This window comes from Saimiri boliviensis, chromosome 8 (assembly GCF_048565385.1).
Source record: "Saimiri boliviensis isolate mSaiBol1 chromosome 8, mSaiBol1.pri, whole genome shotgun sequence".
Lineage (NCBI taxonomy): Eukaryota > Metazoa > Chordata > Mammalia > Primates > Cebidae > Saimiri > Saimiri boliviensis.
The window spans coordinates 91372296-91393056 of record NC_133456.1 but is presented as its reverse complement, the minus strand read 5'-3'; the positions used below and the strand labels follow the sequence as shown (position 1 = coordinate 91393056).

The 20761-nt window shown below is 40.6% G+C and overlaps 1 protein-coding gene across 2 annotated transcripts in view; it reads right to left on the bottom strand.

The window, feature by feature from the left end:
• SUMF1 (sulfatase modifying factor 1) overlaps positions 1–14664 on the bottom strand; it is a 111432-nt gene extending 96768 nt beyond the window's left edge. For both annotated transcript variants that reach the window (XM_003927127.3, XM_074404873.1), the window contains exons 1-2: positions 14368–14664; positions 782–955 (exon numbers count right to left, since the gene is read on the bottom strand). In XM_003927127.3, the coding sequence (XP_003927176.1) occupies positions 782–955; positions 14368–14643 (450 nt within the window). In that variant the 5' untranslated portion in view covers positions 14644–14664. The remainder of the gene's footprint in view (positions 1–781; positions 956–14367) is intronic.
• Positions 14665–20761: the final 6097 nt, after the last annotated feature.

The window sequence follows — 20761 nt, the reverse complement described above, 5'->3', positions numbered from 1 at the left end:
ATTTACAAAAAGATGACTGGGGTGCAAAAAAAAAAAAAAAGGAACAGGGACTCCACGAACTGAAGACAAGGGTAAAGGTTTTCTTTGAGAGAAAACTGGAAAGCCTACAAAACAAGTTTATTTCAGAAACTCACAGAAACATTCATAGACTAGAAAGGCTTCCTCTTCCTATTCCCATTTAAGACAGCATCCACTTTCAGAAGCTTGCTTTGTGATTCAGTGCCTATCGGATAATGCCCAGAACTGCCACAGCACAGCATGCATGAGCTGTCAAGGTGTTGGAAGGAAGCCACAAAAATGAAAAGCAGCACTTCTGCACTTATCACTTAAAAAATATGTAATGCTTCTGGAAAAGCCAAAGTGCAATTTATTGAGAAGAAAAGTGGCCTTAATTTACATGCCATCTGTATCTCAAAAAGCCTTAGTGGACAGTGGTATTCTCTAAGATATTAAAGCGTTAACACAAATAGAGCATAATAGTTATGAACACAGGTTCTGAGGTCACGCTGGCCAGGCTGGAATCCCAGCTACTACCACCAACTAGCTTTGTGATGTAGGGCAAATTGCTTTTCTAATCTTCAGTATGCCACCTGAAAAATAACCTGCCTCATGGGGTTGCTGTGAGAAATTAAGATGAAATATATACAATAAAATCCTTTGCCTGGTTCTACCACAGAATAGTAAAAGTGGTCAGTGGTCCATCAATCCTAGCTGCTATTAAAGCATTCTTAAAAAGTTCTGGAAAAGAACAAGTTCCCCCTCCTTTCCCCAATCCCATTACCTCTGTCAAATAGCCAGTTGAGTTCACAAACTTCTCAAATTCAGCATTACTGACTTCATAGGTATCCATGTAAAAGGCATCAATAGTAACTCTCCTCGCAGGTGCTTCCCCATCCTGCTTTATCTGAGGATCATCTGTGCCCATTGTAAATACTCCTGCAGGGATGAAGACCATCTGCAGTAAAAGGTGAAACACAGAAAGTCATGCATCACAGCCAAGGTGTACCTGTGTAGGGGTAAAGTTCCTAGCACTCAGTAAGCATAAGCAATCAACGGTAAATCTTCACCAGAGTAATTACTATAAAATTGGGAAAAATCTCTCTATACCCCAATGAAGGTGAATCACGAGTCACAAAAGAACTGAAAATTATTTAGGTAATCTCCTTAACCAAACCTCTACCTGATATAAATCTGTACCTGCACTGGAAACAGGTCTGGAATAAGTCACTAAGCTGCTAATGGCTGGAATGTAGACACGGGGAGAATATTCCACTTTTCTTTTTTTTTTTTTTTTTTTTTTTTTTGAGACAGGGTCTCACTCTGTCACCCAGGCTAGAGTGCAGTGGCATAATCATGGCTCACTATAGCGCTGAATTCCCAGACTCAAGTGATCCCCCCACCTCAGTCTCTCAAAGACCTGGAGTACAGGCGTGTGCTACCAGGCCTAGCTAAATTGTTTCTTTGTTTTTTGAGATGGAGTCTCACTCTGTCACCAGGCTGAAGTGCAGTGGCACGATGATGACTCACTGCAACTTCCACCTCCCAGGTCCAAGTGATTCTCCTGCCTCAGCCTGCAAATAGCTGGGATTACGAGTGCCTACCACCATGCCTGGCTAATTTTTGTATTTTTAGCAGAGACAGTTTCACCAAGCTGGCCAGACTGGTTTTAAACTCCTGACCACAGATGATCCGCCCACAACGGCCTCCCAAAGTGCTAAGGTTACAGGTGTGAACCACCACGCCCAGCCCAGCTAATTTTTTTTAAGTTATGGGGTCTTACTGTGTTGCCTAAGTTGGTCTCCAACTCCTAGGCTCAAGTGATCCTCCCACCTCAGCCTTCCAAAGTGCTGGGATTACAAGCCATCGTGCCCAGCCCCACTTCTTTCTTTAAACACATTTCTTATTCTCATATGCTTTTGTTTCTTTTAATTTTTTTTTTTTTTTTTTTTTTTTTTTACAGAGTCTTGCTCTGTTACGAGGCTGGAGTGTAGTGGTGTGATCTCAGCTCACTGAAACCTTCACCTCCCTGGGATTAAGCAATTCCCCTGCCTCAGCCTCCTGAGTAGCTGGGACTACAGGCGCATGCCACCACGCCCAGCTGCTTTTTTGTATTTTAGTAGAGACGGGGTTTCACCATGTTGGCCAGGATGGTCTTGATCTCCTGACCTCAGTGATTTGCCTGCCTCATCCTCCCACAGTGCCGGCATTACAGGCGTGAGCCACTGTACCCAGCCTTGAATTATTTTTCGAAGCACACGCAAAAATGCAATTTATGATATCTTTAAATACCCACTGCATGAATTTTGGCCTCTAACAATCATAAAAAAGGTTTACATCACTAAAATAGAAAATTTTAAAGTTTACTAAGGGACTATGTGTTGTATAATTCCTTATAAAAGTCCTAATTGCAATTACTTTGTTCCTATCTACCTTCCCACATGAACTCTAAACTCCAAGAAGACAGCAACTGGGGCTGCCTTGTTCCCAGCTGTATTCCCAGCACTAAGCACAGAATCTGAGGATCACACTGAAAATTTTCAGTTAAAAAATGCAGGTCCATGCTCAACATCATGAGTCATTAGGGACATGCAAATCAAAACTATAATGAGGTTCCAATTCCTGATCACTAGCATGGCTATAACAAAAAGACACAATAACAAGTGCTGATGAGGATGTGAAAAAATTGGAACCCTCATATATTGCTGGTGGGAATGTAAACTAGTTTGTTTAGCTCTCTGGAAAAGCAGTTTCTCAAAGAGCTAAACAAAGAGGTATCATATGACCCTGCAGTTCTCCTAGGTACACACCCAAGAGAAAAATGTCCATGCAAAAACTTGTATAAAAACATTCATAGCAGCATTATTCATAATTGCCAAAAAAGCAGAAAAAAATCCAAATGTCTATCAACTGATGAATATATAAACCAAATATGGTATATCCATAAAATGGAATAATATTCAGACATAAAAAGAAATAAGTGTTGGTTCATGCTGTAACATGGGTGAACTTTGAAAACACTACACTAAGTGAAAGAATCCACTCACAAAGGGCCATATATTATATGAATCTGTTCATATGAAATGTCCAGAATAGGCAAATGCAAAGAGACACAAAGTAGATCAGTGGTTGTCAGAGGCTAGGGGGAGGCAGGAACTGGGAATGATTGCTAATGGGCAGGTTTCTTCTTGAGATAATGAAATGTTCTGAACTTAGACAGTGATAGTTGTAACAGCTCATAACTATATTAAAACCCACTGAATTGTATGTGGTGAAAGAGTGAATTATATGCTATATGAATTATATCTCAATTTGTTCAACAACCTCAGGCCTTCAACCCTACCATCTATCAGAAATACATTCTTTACGGACACAATATCTTATTTTCAAATCATTTGAGTGAGTCAATTAGGAGACCCCTCAGCAACTTAGGACTTGCCAAGTCCCTCATCTATAAACAAAGGTTCAATATCACAGAATAAAATGGATCATAACAATTATATCTTACATATACAAATTTGATAACCTTGAAAAAAATGGATAAATTCCTAGAAACATACAGCCTACGAAGACTGAATCAAGAAGAAGTAGAAAATCTGAACAGACTGACAACAAATAAGGAGATTGAATAAATAATTTTAAAAACTGGTCAGGCATGGTGCCTCATGCCTATAATCCCAGCACTTTGGGAGGCCAAGGCAGGTAGACCTCGCCTGAGGTCAAGAGTTCAAGGCCAGCCTAGCAAGGTTGCAAAACCCCGCCTCTACCTAAAATACAAAAAAAAAATTAGCCAAGCATGGTGGCACGGGCCTGCAATCCCTGCTACTCAGGGAGGCCAAGGCAGGAGAATCACTGGAACCTGGAAGGCGGAGGTTACAATGGGCCAAGATCTTGCCACTGTACTCCAGTCTGGGTGAGAGAGAGAGACTCTGTCTCAAATAATAATAATAATAATAATTTTCCATCAACAAAAGCCCAGAACCAGATGGCTTCACAGCAGAATTCTAGTTTAAAGAAGAACTAATACCAATACTTCTCAAAGTCTTCCAAAAAACTGAAGAAGAGAAAACACTTCCAAACTCATTTTATGATACTAGCACTACACTGATACCAAAGCCAGACAAAATTACTACTGTAACAAGGAAAAATAAATTACAGGCCAATATCCCTGATGAACAAAGATGCAAACATTCTAATAAAATATTAGCAAACTGAATTCAACACCACATTAAAGAGATCATACACCAAAATTAAGTGGGGTTTATCCCTAGGATCAAAAGATGGTTCAACATATGCAAATCTACAAATGTGATACACCATGTTAGCAGAATGAAGGGCAAAACCAAATGCTCACCTCAATATATGCAGAAAAGGCACTGACAAAATTCAACATCTTTTCATGATAAAAACTCTTGACAAATTAAACACAGAAGCAATGTACCTTAACGCAAGCCATATATGAAAAGCCCACAGCTAACATTATACACAACGGGAAAAAACTGAAAGCTTTTCCTCTTAGATTCAGAACAAGCCAAGGATGCATACTCTTGCCACCTGTATTCTGTATAATACTGGAAGTCCTAGACAGAGCAATTAGGCAAGAGAAAGAAACAACATCCAAGCTGGAAACAAAGACATTGTCCCTGATGGTACATGGCATGATCTTGTATACAGAAACCCTAATGACTCCACCAAAAAACTGTCGGAACTGATGTATGAATTAAGTAAAGTTGGAGGACACAAAAATCAACATGTAAAAATCAGCAGCATTTCTTTATACTAACAATGAACTATCTGAAAAAGATATTAAGGAATCAATCCCATTCACACTAGCTCAAATTTTAAAAAGACACTTAAGAGTAAATTTAACCAAAGAGGTGAAAGAACTATATACTGAAAACTATAGAACACTGATGAAAAAATAGTATAAAAAGACAAATAAATGGAAAGGTATCCTACGTTCTTGGATTAAATGAATTAACATTAAAATGTCCATAGTACCCAAAGCAATCCACAGATGCAATGTAATTACTATCAAAATTCCAATGTCATTTCAAGGAAACAGAAAAAAAAAATCCTAAAGTTTGTATGGCACTGCAAAAGACCCCAAAGAGCCAAAGCAATTTTGAGCAAACAGAACAAAGGTGGAGTACATACCTGACTCTAAAATATACTACAAACCTAATCAAATGGCATGGTACTGGCACAAAAGCTAACACATAAATCAATGAAACAGTATAAAGAGCCCAGAAATAAACACATGCATTTGCTTTCAATCGACTTTCAACAAAAGCACCAAGAAAATACAATGGAGAAAGAAAAAATGTTCAAAAAACAGTACTGGGAAAATTGAATATCCACATGTAGGAGAATGAAATTAGATCCTTATCTCACAGCTTACACAAAAATCAGCTCAAGCTGTATTCAAGACTTAAGTGTCTGGCCTGAAACTACAAAACCACTAGAAGAAAACATTGGGAAAAGAAGCTCCATGACATTGACCTGGCAAAGACTTCTTGAACTTGACCCCAAAAGCATAGGCAACAAAAGCAAAAATAAACAAATCGAATTGCATCAAACCGAAAGGCCTCTGTACAGCAAAGGAAACGACAGATTGGAGAGCTATCCCAGAATGGGTGAAAATCTTTGGAAATCATGCATCTTACACAGGATTAATATTCAAAATATATAAAGAATTCAACTGAATAGCAAGAAAACAAAGAAGTCAATTTAAATATGGGCAAAGAACCTGAACCAACATTGTTCAAAAGACATACAAATGGCCAACAGATATAAGAATGTTTGTCATCACTAATCACCAGGAAAATGCAAATTAAAACTACAATGAGCTATCACCTCATACCTGTTAGAATGGCTTTCATCAAAAAGATGAAAAATAACAAGTGTTTGAGAAGATGTAGAGAAAAAGGAACCCTGTGCACTGCTGGTGAGAATGTAAATTAACACTATGGAAAACAATATGGAAGTCCCTCAGAAAACTACAAACAGAATTACCGTATGATCCAGCTATTCCCCTTCTGGGCATACAGCCAAATGAAATCAAACCAGTATGGCGAAAAAAAACCCTACACTCCCATAATAATGGCAGCATTATTCACTATCACTAAGATACAGAAGTAACCTAAGTGTACCTTATCAGATAAATGGATAACAAAAATGCCATATATATATATATATATATATATATATATATACATATATATATGTATGTGTGTGTGTATATATATATATATATACACACACACACACACATATATTTACATATGTAAATCAGAATACTTTTCAGCCTTAAAAAAGAAAAAGACTCCGTCATTTATGACAGCATGGATGAAACTCGAGAATGGTATGCTATGTGAAATGAGCCAAGCACAAAATGACAAATACCTTGATGATCTCACTCATATGTGGAATCTAAAAAAGTTGAACTAATAGAAGAAGACAGTAGAATGGTGGTTATCAGAGGCTTGGGGAGGGGGGAAAATAGGGAAAGAAATCTGCTGATCAAACAGTACAAAATTTCAGTTACACAGAAGAAATAAGCTTTAGTGATATATTGCAGAGTGGTGGCTATAATCAATAATACATTATATATTTCACAATTATTAAAAAATAGATTTTAAATGTTTTCACCACAATCCATAAGTATGTGAAGTGATAGATTTGTTAATTAGCTTGATTTACCCATTCCACAATGTAAACATATATCAAAATATCACATTGTACCCTACAAATTACTATATAATTATTTGTCCATCAAAAATAAAATTTTTAAAAAAGGGCTCCAATTAGAGAGGGGGAAAAAAAGAAGTCCAGAGGAGCTAACTAGTTGGATAAAGAGTCACTTAGCAATAAGAGGAGAAGCATTAGAAACAGAAATTAGGAATCCACAATCATTGATTATACTTTCTATTTCCACTGACTTTCCTCGCTAGTGGTTGCTTTAATTCTATGCAAGTATTTCCCAATAAAAATGGTGCTATTTTCATCTATGATAAATTAGTAATAAATGTTTTTATTTGTCCAATGTATTACTACTGTCCCAAGAAATCAACCTTGACTACTTGTGTCCCCTACCCCCAACATTAGACAGGCCATCGAGTCTCACTGGATCTCCTAAATATGTATCCTCTAACTGCTCCCTCTTTTCTATCCCCAGATAACTGCAGACACCTTCTAATTGGTGTTCCTGTCTTCAGTCTCTACCTTTCACATCCCTACCTGCTTCCAAGTCATCTATCTTCCATTCAATAATTCATTCGACAAATATTTAAGCCCCTACTAATGCTTCTGAAAATGTTAAGTCTTCTGTACCCAACACAATTTTCCAACAGAAAAAGGTTGGAAACAACCTAAATGTCCATCAATAGTAGGCTCATTTTAAGTAAATTGTGGGGTTTCAATACAATTGAAAATTAAGCAGCCATAAGAAAAGCAAAAAGAAGAGGGGGATACAAAAGGAAGCTTTTGATATATTGATATGGGAAGATCTCGCCATGATGAGCTACACGAACAAAGCAAGGTGCACAAATGCTAAGTATGGTGTGCTGTCATTAGCAAGAAAGTAGGTTGAGGGATATACATTCACGTATTTTTGTATTTGCTTATATTTGCAGAACATAGCTCTGGAGAAATAGACAAGAAATACATCCTGGTTGCATTGTCTGAGGGGACAGGTTATTGGGTAAAATAATGTATATAATGAAAAATTGTTCATTATATACTCTTCTATGCATGTTTTAAAATTCTTAAACTATGTAAATGTACTATTTAAAAAAATAGTCAATCTGACCATATTACTTTCCTACTTAAAATTCCTAGGAGGTAGAATTCCTATCACCATTCAGAATAACATACATAAACATCAGAGCTCATAGCTCACACTCTCTCATCCTGTATTTCACCTGCATTTCCATAAACCACTGTTTCTTTATAAATGATGTCATGGCGCAAGGATCACCTCCAGGAGGCCTTTCCTGCCTGCACATCTCTCTATCTCATGTGCCCTTCATTTTGGTCCCTCTAATGAATACCTCTATTCATCCTAATAACTGACACACAGTGTGTGTGTGGTGTGTGTGTGTGTGTGTGTGTATATATATATATATATATATATATATATATTTTTTTTTTTTTTTTTTTTTTTTAAACACAGAGTCCCTCTCTATAGCCCACACTGGAGTGCAGTGGCATGATCGCAGCTCACAGCAGCCTTGATCTCCTGGGCTCAAGCAATTCTCCCACCTCAGCCTCTATGTAGCTGGGACTACAGGTGAGCACCACCACACCCAGCAAATTTTTTTTTTTTTTTTTTTTTTTTTTTTTTTTTTTTTTTTTGTAGACACAAGGTATTGTTCTGTTGCCCAGGCTGGTCTCCAACTTCTGACTTCAAGTGATTCTCCTGCTTCAGCCTCCCAAAGGGCTGTGCTTATAGGCATAAGCCACCGCATCCCATCCAGAGTATCTTAATTCTGTGTTTTCACCTTCTCTAGAAGTTACGCTTTTTGGGGACCAGAAATAAATATTTTATTTCTATAACCCCAGTGCCTAGCATGCTGCATGGTCCACAGGAGACACAAAAAATCTTTAATAATTGAATGAGGTCATGACTGTAATGAGGAATTTATCACGTGAATTATGTGTAACTATAATTATAAAATGCTATTTAATTTATAATAGTTCTAGTATGCATAACATGTCAACATCACAGTGAAACCTGTTTCACAGAAGCAGGTCAGGGACTGAACTAGGTTTGTCCATTATTCTCACTGTACTCTAAGAGCTGGGGCACACAATAACCCAGTCCTAAGAAGAGAAATCAGTATTTTAAGCAGCTCCACAAAGTAGCAGAAAAATTGAAGCCTTAGGACAAGTTTCAAGAGTAGTCTTGAAATGATGAAGAGGCTCTAATAAGAGATTTCAATGATGAAGAGGCTCTAATAAGAGATTTCATAAGACTTAAAGAAAAAGCTTTCCTGTGGCAGACAAATACTTCCCTTTATGAGAATAGTTGTTCATCCCTCAGCTCAAAGGCCCACAGGAAGCTGTGCCCATTGTTCCTAGTGAACTTTTACAATCATCTTATTTTTCTCATCTTCTCCCTCAAGGTGAGTACCAACGATGCTAATGCAATCATGACTTCCACTGTGGACTTCTGGGCTAGTTTCCCGTCCCGCACCCCCCTTCCCCCGGCACCACCTTCTTTCATTCACCATCAGAGATAGCCAGTGCTGAATAAGCCAAGTTTCCATTCTGGAGGCTTGGAGGCTAAATACAAAAATAGCCTGGATCGCTCTGAGTGGATCATAATTTCTCATATATACTAATGAAATAAAGTCTTTTGTCCTACAAATGTCAAAGGTCATTCAAGTGAAAACCAGAGCATCAAGTGTCTCACTGTGTAGGACCCTAAGCCACATCAAAAGGATCATTTTAATCAAGTCTTCATTGAAGGTCCAAATTCAAACAATCCAAATCTCCTCCAATCTGAAGGTGAGATAAACCCTCCCCCACCACACCACAGCCTGCTGAAGCCAGAAGTCTAAGTGAAGTCAAGAAACTCTATTATTCATTGGAATAACAGAACCACATTTGGGCTACACACCCAGGCCATATGCAGTGGGCACTGCTATTTTGGTCCATCCAACACCCATTCCCTCCATTTCTTATAAAATACTGAAGTTTCGGGCCGGGCGCGGTGGCTCACGCCTGTAATCCCAGCACTTAGGGAGGCCGAGGCGGGTGGATCACAAGGTCAAGAGATCGAGACCATCCCGGTCAACATAGTGAAACCCCGTCTCTACTAAAAATACAAAAAATTAGCTGGGCATGGTGGCGCGTGCCTGTAATCCCAGCTACTCAGGAGGCTGAGGCAGGAGAATTGCCTGAACCCAGGAGGCGGAGGTTGCGGTGAGCCGAGATCGTGCCATTGCACTCCAGCCTGGGTAACAAGAGCGAAACTCCGTCTCAAAAAAAAAAAAAAAAAAAAAAAAATACTGAAGTTCCTTTCCAACCCATTTATTAAGCTAAGTAGCGTAGGTGTACTGGATGACTCTATCCCACTTCCCACTGCCCACCAAGCCTGGCCAACCATAGCATTCTTTTGACCACAGAGATGTAATTAGGGATAGGCCCAAAACCCAATCGAGGTTCATCTTTGAACTTTTGTTACAGCTACCAGAAAAGAACTTTTTCTATCTTATCAGTAGGAGAAGGGACATGACCTGACAATGGAGCCAATGCAGAAGAACAAAGAGACAGCCAAAGAGAAAGGCCATGGAGATGCTGCCTAAGCTTGCATCAAGGTGTGTCTGGGGACATGTTTACTCTTGAACTTTCAAACTAGGAGAGCTATAAATGTTCCCTCCTGCTTAAGTTTTTTTCATGCTTAAGCCAGTCTCGTCTTTTTTTTTTCACTTGCTACTGTAAGATTTTTGTCTTGTACACCAAAATGGAATGTAACTCTTCTCCTTTTCCTTCTTTCCTCTCTTTATCCTAACACTGAAAGCTAAAGGCTACTGACCTGAGTCTCCTCTAATAAAAATTAATTAAAATAAAGGCTCATGAAAAAGCTGGGTGAATAAGAGAAGCATGTTCTCTGGATGTGTCCAAAAACTTCTGCCTTATCTATCTATACAGGGCTTACCTATCGATGCCATTCTGTCACCCTACTGCCTCTACAGACAGACACTAATCATAGATGAAATGACATCCAAAGTTTCTTGCAGTTCTGAGCTATAAGATTCCATTAAGCTTCAGCTGCCTCATCTGTAAAGTGGGAGACGGCTCTCTCACAGGATTCTTGGGAGGATGAATACAGCAAAAGAATATTTTACAAATGTTTCTTGAAAAAAGTATGTGACATTCTTTATTCCCAAGGCAGTTTATCAATATTGTATCCACCAAAAAGGAGACAGGTCATTCAAGAAATTATTACAGAAGGCCTAAAATGTGTAAGGCACTTGGGGTATATAGAGATTAAAACATCTTGAAATGCTTCCAATATAGAATATCGGACAACTACCCAACTAGCACTACATTACAGAAAATATACAAGTTGTCATCAAACAACAACAGAACAAGCTATGGGAACTGAGAGGATAGAAAAACTACTTTGTAGGAAGTAGAAAGGTTTCATGGAAGAGACAGCACTCAATTGTGCCTGGATGCCCAGGGAAGCATTACCGGTCAGAAATTTCCTCAGGCAGTCAAGACTGACTTTATCCATACCACAGACAGGCCACCTACAATGCTACCATCCCATGATACTAAATGCCTTTCAAACAAGTCTTCTAAAAGATACAAGCAGACTAAAATATTTTGCTTCCTTGTTACAAAATAGTAAGCAGTGCAGAAAACTGTTTGGATAATTTTCTCAATGAGAATTGTATTTTTGTAACCAGAGGGAATATACATCAATTTTTTAAATGTCTATATTGTTTCCCAGACAGTTCTAATTGCCATAACGTTCCAGTGAAACTGAAAATTCCAAAGCCCAAACAAACAAAATGACTTATCTAAAAAGTGTTAAAGAGTGTAAATATGTCACTCCAGGAAGACCTTAAATCACTTATGTTTCCCAGCACACACCATGAATTTCCACAATGTGCCACGTGCTCATACTCTTCTCCCTCTTGGAATGTCCTTGAATCTGAAATTCCATTCCCAGCTCCTGAAATACCTTCTCAGATGCCTAGCTCAAATGTGACCTTTCTTTGAGGCACTACTTGACTTGTCCATGAAGAATGAAATTTCTTCTTCTCCAGGTACTCTGGCACTATAGAAAAATGATGCGTGTGTGTGTGTGTGACAGAGAGACAGAGAGAGAGAGAGAGAGAGAGAGAGAGAGAGAGAGAGAGAGAAACACCTACCAGAGTGTAAATGCCTTATGGGGAGTATATGGGTCTTTTTCTTTTCTGTATGCCCAGCACATAGGACGAATCTTACATAACAAGTCTTATATTGTAATGTACCTAATAAACAGAAAACAAAAGAGGGGGAAAAAGGCAGAACCACCACTGTGATCATTTACTTCTCCTGAAATATTAGAGTTCCTGAATTTAGAATAAATGGCAAAGTGTTAGAATTAGACCAAAGTCATCTGTACATGAACTATTTGAAACCACGAAAAACAGACAAAGAACAATCTGCTATGACGTCACTGTCTTGATAAACAAGACTTCTTAAGGTTCAATCATTAGGTTGAGCCCTTGAAGGCTTGAAGGTATATTCTCATCAACCACTAATCTGTTAATAAACTGAGATGCCCCTAAACATTGTAGAAAGCAGACTAAAATAACTGGTCAAAGATGACCCATATAGAATCCAGTCAAGACACAAAAACACTCTATAGGGATGAAAAATGTACATCTTGTAAACATAATCCAAAATAGTCTAGCATCCACATCCCATTCTGGAACCCATAGGAAAATGGAATGTTCAAAAATGAGGAAAGTTCAGTACTTGCCAGAGAAATCGAGACAAAAATTTGAGACGGACCAATGTATATATGCAAGTGAGACAGATGCTCTATTAAAAAACAGATAAACAGATGTAAGGATTTCTCCTTATAAAGGAGAGATAGGCCAGGTGTGGTGGCTCAAGCCTGTACTCCTAGCACTTTGGGAGGCCAAAGTGGGTGGACTGCCTGAACTGAGGAGTTTAAGACCAGCCAGGACAACATGTTGAAACCCTGTCTCTACTAAAATACAAAAAATTAGCCAGGTGTGGCAGTGTGTGTCTGTAGTCCCAGCTACTAGGAGGCTGGGGTGGGAAAATTATTTGAACCTGGGACACAGAGGTTGTAGTGAGCCAAGATTGCGTCACTGCACTCCAGCCTAGCAGCCTGGGTGACAGAGCAAGACTCCCTCTTCAAAAAAAAAAAAAAAAAAAAAAAGGAAGAGACTGATTATCAATCAGGCAAGTTAGAGAGCAGAGAGGAATTAAAATCGAGTATTGCCAATACACACTAAAACAGTAACCAGGAGTCTTTGCCACACAAAAGATAAACAATACTACAGAGCATGCTCTAAGGGGTAACAGGAAAAACTTTAAAGGCTCAAAATTATACAGGATGCAAAAACAATGAGAAACCCAGCTAACAACTTCCTACACTCTACACCTGACAGACTAAATCACGGTCCTGACCTCATCACCCTCACAGTCCAGTTGGGGAGAGACATCAGCAGAAAAACATCTTTAATAATTGTTAAGCCAGAGTAAACACATACTGATGAGGCAAAATAGGGAAATACTGAAGGGGAGAGAGAGGAGGTCAGGTGAAACCTGCTGTGAATGTTACCTCTCACCTAAGTCTTAAACATTGGTCAGGATTAACCCAAAGGACAGAAAAATGGGATGGGCAAGACAGGGTGCACTAAGTAAACAAGATGGAGCACCAGTTTAAGAGTCAGATGACCTGACTTCTAGCCCTACAACTTGTTCCAACAACACACCAAAATGCAAAATACCTGGCAGACAGAATGAAGTAACATTCATTCATTTTCTGAGACAGACTCTTGCTCTGTCGCCCAGGCTGGAGTGCAGTGGCACAATTTCAGCTCACTGGAACCTCCACCTCCTAAGTTGAAGCAATTCTCCTGCCTCAGCCTCCTAAGTAGCTGGGATTACTGGCGCCCACCACCACACCTGGCTAATTTTTATATTTTTAGTAGAGACGGGGTTTCACCACATTGGCCAGACTGATCTCGAACTCTGGACCTCGTGATCCACCCGCTTTGGCCTCCCAAAGTGTTGGGATTACAGGCGTGAGCCACCATGCCAGGCCAGTAGTAGTTATATATCCTAGCACTTAACACATCCAGGCGCCATGCAAGACATAGATAAATAACATTAATAAAACAACTACAGTTTGCTCAGTCCTTCCTATGTGCTAAAGTACTAAGAACAGCAGGACAAACAATACAAGCCCTTGTCCTCAAGCAGAGTCTGCTGGAGGAGACTACAGATAAGTATACAACCCACCCTGTTGAAGATACTGAGACCTAGGAACCTAATTTATTCAGTTAATAAGAGAGAAAATGATTACTTAAACCATAATTTGATTGACTTAAAAATTCTGAGATCCTCATCAAGAGAATAGGTTAGAGGAAGGAAGAAATAGGGGGTAAAGAAGTAGCAATAATCCTCCAACCAAACTCCCTAATGCTCAATTAAACGGAGTCTTCCAGTGAGGCAGAGAGAAGGAACTCCTCAAACGGGATCAGCAGGTGCTCGATTTGGGGTGTAGTTATAACCTTTACTTCCCTTCCTACTAGTCCCTTGCTTTGCCTACTCCAACCCCATCCAGGACCCCAGCAGCCCCCACCCGCCTCCGAGGAATAGAGGGAGCACCTTCGAGTGCGCGAGCGGCCGCTCTTCCGGTACGGGGCCCGGAGCGTTAGCCTCCCGAGAGTATCGGTGAGCGGCCGCCGAACTGCCATGGGCCCCAGGCCGCTGGGGCGTACCGCAGCCACAAGAACCCGCAAGGGACCCAGCGCCCGCACCGGTCCCGGCCTGCTCGCTCTCGCTCCCTGCCGCTCCACACAGCAGCAAGAGCAGCAGCAGCAAGAGAACGCGACCCGGCTCGGGGAAGCGTCCACAAGCCTGCCCGAACGCGGGCGCAGCCATGTTGTCCCGCGGGCCACGTGATACGATGGGTCACGTGGCTGAGCCCTCCTTAAAGGGGCAGAAGTTTGAGCTTACTCGCAAAGTAGCCAGGAGAGTTGCTCTTCTCCACCCTTCTTCAGGTACTTCTTAGGCGTTCCTGCTTGCCTGTGCTACGTCAAAACACAACAAAACACAAAACTCAAGGCCTTCCACAGACCGTGCACCCCTTTATGATTTCTTGGTTGAAAGATGACAATCAAATTTGTTGGGCATTTGCTAAGTGCCAGAGTACTATGCAAAGCATTTCACTTTTTAAAATCTCATTTAATCCTCACAAAGGCCCTGTCATGTTGGGTTCACAGAACAGTTAAGTGACTTGCCCAGATCATATGACAAATAAATATCAAAAGCAAGATTTAAATACAGGGAATCTAACTTTAAACCCTGAGTTTTAACCATTATGTTGTACTGCAGACAATCAAATACGTTCTTCCTAAAAAGAAACAGAAAGGAAGATGAACATGTAGAAGAACACTTCACCAAGGGATACAGTTAAGGAAATCCAGACTGTGGTATATACAGAAGAATGGTTCTTGAAGTGTCATTCCTGTCAGCACCGCCTGGGAATATGTTAGAAATGCAATACCGAATCAGAATCCCTGGGGACGGGGCACAGCAATCCCGTGTTTCACAAGCTTTCCACATGAGTCTAGTTCACACTTACGTTTAAGAACCACTGTTGTACGGTTTTGTAAGCAGACAAAATGCAAAACCAAAACAAAAAAAAGATGAAGGAAAAACTTACAGATTAAAAGGAACATTGCAGCCAACTGCAATGTATGAATCTTACCTAAATACTAATTCAAATCTACTGATTTCAAATGTTTTGAGATAATCAGGGAAATTTGACTGCTAAATCAAATTATGACATTTGATAAAAATAAGGAATTACTGTAAATTTTGTTTTTAGGCTTTTAGGAGTAATAATGGTATTTGTGGGTATGGTTTTTAAAAGAATCCCCTCATTGAAGTATATATATATATACTGAAATATATAGATAGATAGATATACTGAAATATATATATACATATATATGTATATGTATACTGAAATATATATATAGGGATAAAAATATAGGCAGTCAAGGATTTGCTTCCCCCAAAAATGGGTAATCAGAGTCTGGCTAAAGATGAAGCATGATTGGCCATGAGTTGATAACTGTCATAGCTAGTTCATGGGCATCTCGGTTTTTATCGCACTATTCTAATGTAGTATACATTTGAATTTTTTTAGCATAAAGAAAAGATCAGCAAGCCACCATGGCTCATGCCTGTAATCCCAGCATTTTAGGAGGTTAAGGCAGGAAAATCGGTAGAGTCCAGGAACTCAAGACTACCCTGGGCAACACAGCAAGACCTTGTCTCTATAAAAAAATTAAGAAAAATTAGCTGGCTATGATGAGGTACACCTGTGGTCCCAGCTACTTAGGAGGTTGAGGCAGGAGGATCACTTGAGCCTGGTTGGCAGAGGCTGCATCGAGCCATGATTGTGCCACTGCACTCCAGCCTGGGTGACAAAGTGAGACCCTGTCTCAAAAAAGAAAAGAAAGGGGCTTTTCTCCTTATTGACTATTTTATAGTTTGCCAAGACCTTTCACACATTTTCTCATGTGAGATTACAACCACTTGGCAAGAAATGTATTATTACTATACCCATTTCAAAATTGATGAAGCTAAAAGGTCAATGCCTTAACCAAGGCTTTATGTATTTACTGTGCATAATATATAGTCAAGGTCTAGGTCAACGATAATCTTTGCTGGCCTCTTTCAAATGTCAGTCTCAGCACATGCTGTGTCTGCTGCACTTCACAGACCTGAACTTCTTTGATTTGTGGTACAGCTACACCATTAGGTTCTAACAGCCACGAAAGTAAGGCTCCTGGCTATTTGTTCACACTGTATCAGCAAAATCAGGCCAAGCCTGGCAAACAGTGAACACTCAATGTGAAGGTTTATTGAATTAATGGATAAGTGAATGAATGAATAAAGTAATGATTAGCTCTTTCTCTTAAAGGGAAGCAAATTGTGGAGAAAATAATACAGGTCTTAGACTCAAAGAGCTGTGGTTAAAGCTGGCCACTTTACATAAGGTATGACTAGGCAAATTATATCACCTTTCTGAGCCTCTATTTCTTCATGGTGTGAAATGGGAATAATAATTATTTTTTCTTAGAGATTTTATGGGGATTAAATGAGACAAAATATGTGAAAAGCTTAGCCTGGTGCCTGACATTTAACATACCTCAAAAATAAATTTGCTATTACTAATCTTTATCAAAGATGGAACTTTGTTATTTCTCCAGGAAGATGAGTCTTTTGTCTCACTCTAACTTTTTAGTCACTAATCAATAAGTATTGATCTCTTTAATATTTTCCTCCTCTCAGTGAGGAGGCTTGTTCTAGAAATTAGAGTTTGACAGTCCAACTCAGCCATCAGCTCTGTACAAATTAGTGTAACTAGGTAAAATATCTCCCACCCGCTCCATCTCTCATTTAAGCTCCTTCTGCATTTTGTGGCCTTTCTTGTCCCCTTTATCTAATGAAGCTGGATGACAGACCACAGTCCTGAAAACACCTTGCACGCTCACTGAACATCAGAGGCCAACATGGCGAGAGGGGAGTGAGCAAGGTGGAGAGAAAAAAAGAAAGGAGATCGGAAAGGTAACATTGAGCCAGGTTAAGGAGGCTCTGGTAAGCTTTTACTCTGAAAGTTGGTGCCATAACAATTTTGAGAAGACACCTGACACTCTTCCTGCTGAGTGACATCAATTTTCCTTCTAGGTTAGCGGCTTCTCTTGCTTTCTGGTTCCTGATCACAGGGGATGCAAAGTGCTCTGATGGTAGGTAGCCATGGCTTGCAGTTCATTGGGACCCCTGCTGTGTCCACAGAAGGAGAACATCCCTTCAGGGATCAGGACATCCAACCCTAAAGAGCTCGGAGTTGCAGGGATGGAAGAAGAAAATCTCAGTGGGTCAGTAGAAGTTATAGTAAGTACGACAACTTCTACTTTCACCCCTTGGTTACTGAACCCATATATTCTTCCTACCTGGGGACGCGTCTGACATCGCTAATTGAGTGCATATGCTGCATTCTTATAGATGGCCCCATCCTTGCAGAAAATTGCATCCATGCTGTCATTTCAGCTATGCCTTCAGTAAGCTGTTTTTACCCTTTATGAGGCCAGCTGCTTTGGGTTTTATTGTATGGAATAAAACCATTCGATTCTGTGACCATAGCCTACCCCTGCACCTCCTTCACTGTGAAGTGGGTCCCCTGGTCAGATGCCATGTGGTATGGGAATGCATAAGGTGTTCTAAAAGCCCTCAGTGATGCTGCCTGAGGCTCTTGAAGTAGGAAAGGCACAGGTCAAAATGTGAGAAAATCTACTTCTCACGTGAAGGACACTTGGCTCCATTTTTTTAGTATGGTGAATAATGATATGAACATTCACGTACAAGTTTTTGTTTGCACATGCTTTCATTTTTCTTGGATATATACTAGAAGTGGGGTTGCTGAGTCATATGGAAACTCTAACCTTTTTTTTGTTTTAAAAAATAGGATCTTTCCCTGCTACCCAGGCTGGAGTGCAGTGGCATGATCATAGGCTACTTCAACCTCAACCTCATGGACTTGAGAAATCCTCCTACTTCAGCCTCCAGAGTAGCTGGGATCACACGCTCAGGTCATTTTATTATTTTTTTGTAAAGATGATGTCTCACTATGTTGCCCAGGCTGGTCTCGAATCCCGGCAATCCTCCTGCCTTAGTCTCCCAAAGTGCTGGTATTATAGGTGTGAGCCACCATTCCTGATCTTGTTTAAACTTCTGAGGAATTGCCAGACTTTTCCAAAGTGGTTGCATCATTTTACGTTCCCACTAACAACGTATAAGGCGTCCAGCTTCTCCATGACATAGTTAATTCTTCCACCTCCTTTAGAGTAAAATTTCTTACCCTTCTATCAGGCCCAACCTATCCTCAGCCCGGTTATACTGAAACTTGACCCTGTTTAAAACCTGGCAGCCACAAGAGGATGTGGAGGCACTTTCCTGGAGGTGGGAGGCTGTTGCTTTTTAAGAGAAGAAGAAGGGGGGAGGGGGAGGAGGGGGAGGAGGAGGAGGAGGAGGAGGAGGAGGAGGAGGAGGAGGAGGAGGAGAAAAAAAAATGAAAAGAAAAAAATGCTCTGGTATATGCAATATTTTCCCACGTGTGGAAACTACTGGTCCTCAATAGGGAAGCCAACTCTGCAAGCTCCCTCAGGGGTCGCAGAGGAGTCTACAGAGCCACATTTCTCGGGGCTATCCACCTAGATGTCCCTGCCCCACTTTTCAGGTTCCAGGTCCTATGTTTTCCAACCAGATTTTTGACTTTAGCATAGGAAATCTACTTTGGCTGAGCATCCAAACATCTGTAGCACTCTCAGTTCTGACAATTAGATCATCAGCCTGTCACTCATCTGGGTCTGCTCTTGCACAGCCAGAGAAGAAGACTTCTTTGTAAGCTACCAGAGAGGCCCTCTGGCTCTCACACTTGATTCTCAGCTGTTTATTAACTCCTCTCAGTTTCTCATTATCCCTTGGAGGGAAGGTCAGTGCAACCTGGTAATAACCAGGCAATTCCATTATCCTTGCATTCATTGTTCTTCTACACTTTTCAAACGCCTGAGTCAGCATGCTGACACAGGCATTCCTTGTCACCTGGACTTTTTCCCGGGTCACCGCCAGTAACATTTTTAGCAGCTGGGCCTTGTGCCAGAGAACAGTCATACTCCACTCAAAATGGGATCCTTATTACCAAGCAGGCAGTGGGTGACCCAATCCCCAAACTCCACTTTGCCGCCTGCTTTCGCAGACCATTGTGTAGTGTGGTTCATCTTAAAAAGAGATGCCAAGATATACTTAGAAATGCAAGAGAAAGCCAGGCATGGTGGTACACCTGTAGTCACACTGGACCCCAGGAGTTCAAAGCCAGACTGGGTAACAGCGAGACCTCATCTCTAAAAAGAAAAAGAAAGGAAAAAATTAAAAAGGAAAGAAAAATGGAGAAAAAGAGAGAAAAAGTAGAAAAAGAGAATAAAAGGGAAAGAAAAAGAAAAAAGAGAATAATAGAATAAAAATAAAAATAAATGCAAGAACTTCTGTTGGGGGAATCACACCTGTGAAACCCCAAGGAGATGTAACAGGAAGGAGGCAGAAGGGGAAGCCTCTGAACTAAATACAAGTCTGATACCTGTGGAAGGAGGGAGGGAGGAAGGAGCATGTAGGAGGAGAAGCCTGAGGCCGGGATTGCACTGAGAAAGTCTAGTCCAGGTCAACCAGAAGTCCAGAGCAAAGGCTGCTTATTAGAGGAGTTGTGCATTGAGCCAAAATGGTGAGCCCTATTCTTGCCACCAGGTTCAGTCATTTATTGGAGCTGCCCAGGAAGGGCGTGGCCTCAGTTGGAACACCGGCCAATCCCACAAGAGCTCTGCTGTGGGCTCTCCGTTGACTGTACACCTTGAGGCAGGTTGCGTCTTGAAGAGCAATCTCAGCACATACTACCCGGCTGCCACACTGGGCCAAGAAGGTCCTCCATGATCTAGCCCCTGCCTTATTTCTGATCTCTTCTTCCATCCAGTTGCCCTTTGCTCTCCATGGTGAGCTGCTGGCCATGGTGTCTGCTCCTGGAACACATCGAGCACAACTTCTACCTGCAATACCCTGCTCTTTTCAAAGCGGGAGTTTTCTCGTCATTTAGGTCTCAGCACAAACCTTATCACCTCAGAGGAACCTTCCCTGATTCTCAAATGCAAAATAACCCTTTCCCATTCTGCTCTTTTACCTCACTTCTTTGATTGCCTTTATAGCACTTGTCACTACCTGAAATGATTTCATTTGTTTATCTGTCTCCCCACAGGGGCAGCTACAGCATCTTCAGGATTCAATGCTGCAACCTCAATACCTAGAACAACACTTGGTATGTATAAGTACTAAGTAAATATTTACTGAACGAATGAATATATCATCAAATGAATAAAAACCTTAATGGTCTCAGTCCAAGTAGAAGCTTGCTGCCTGACAATGTTATGCTCACATAGACATA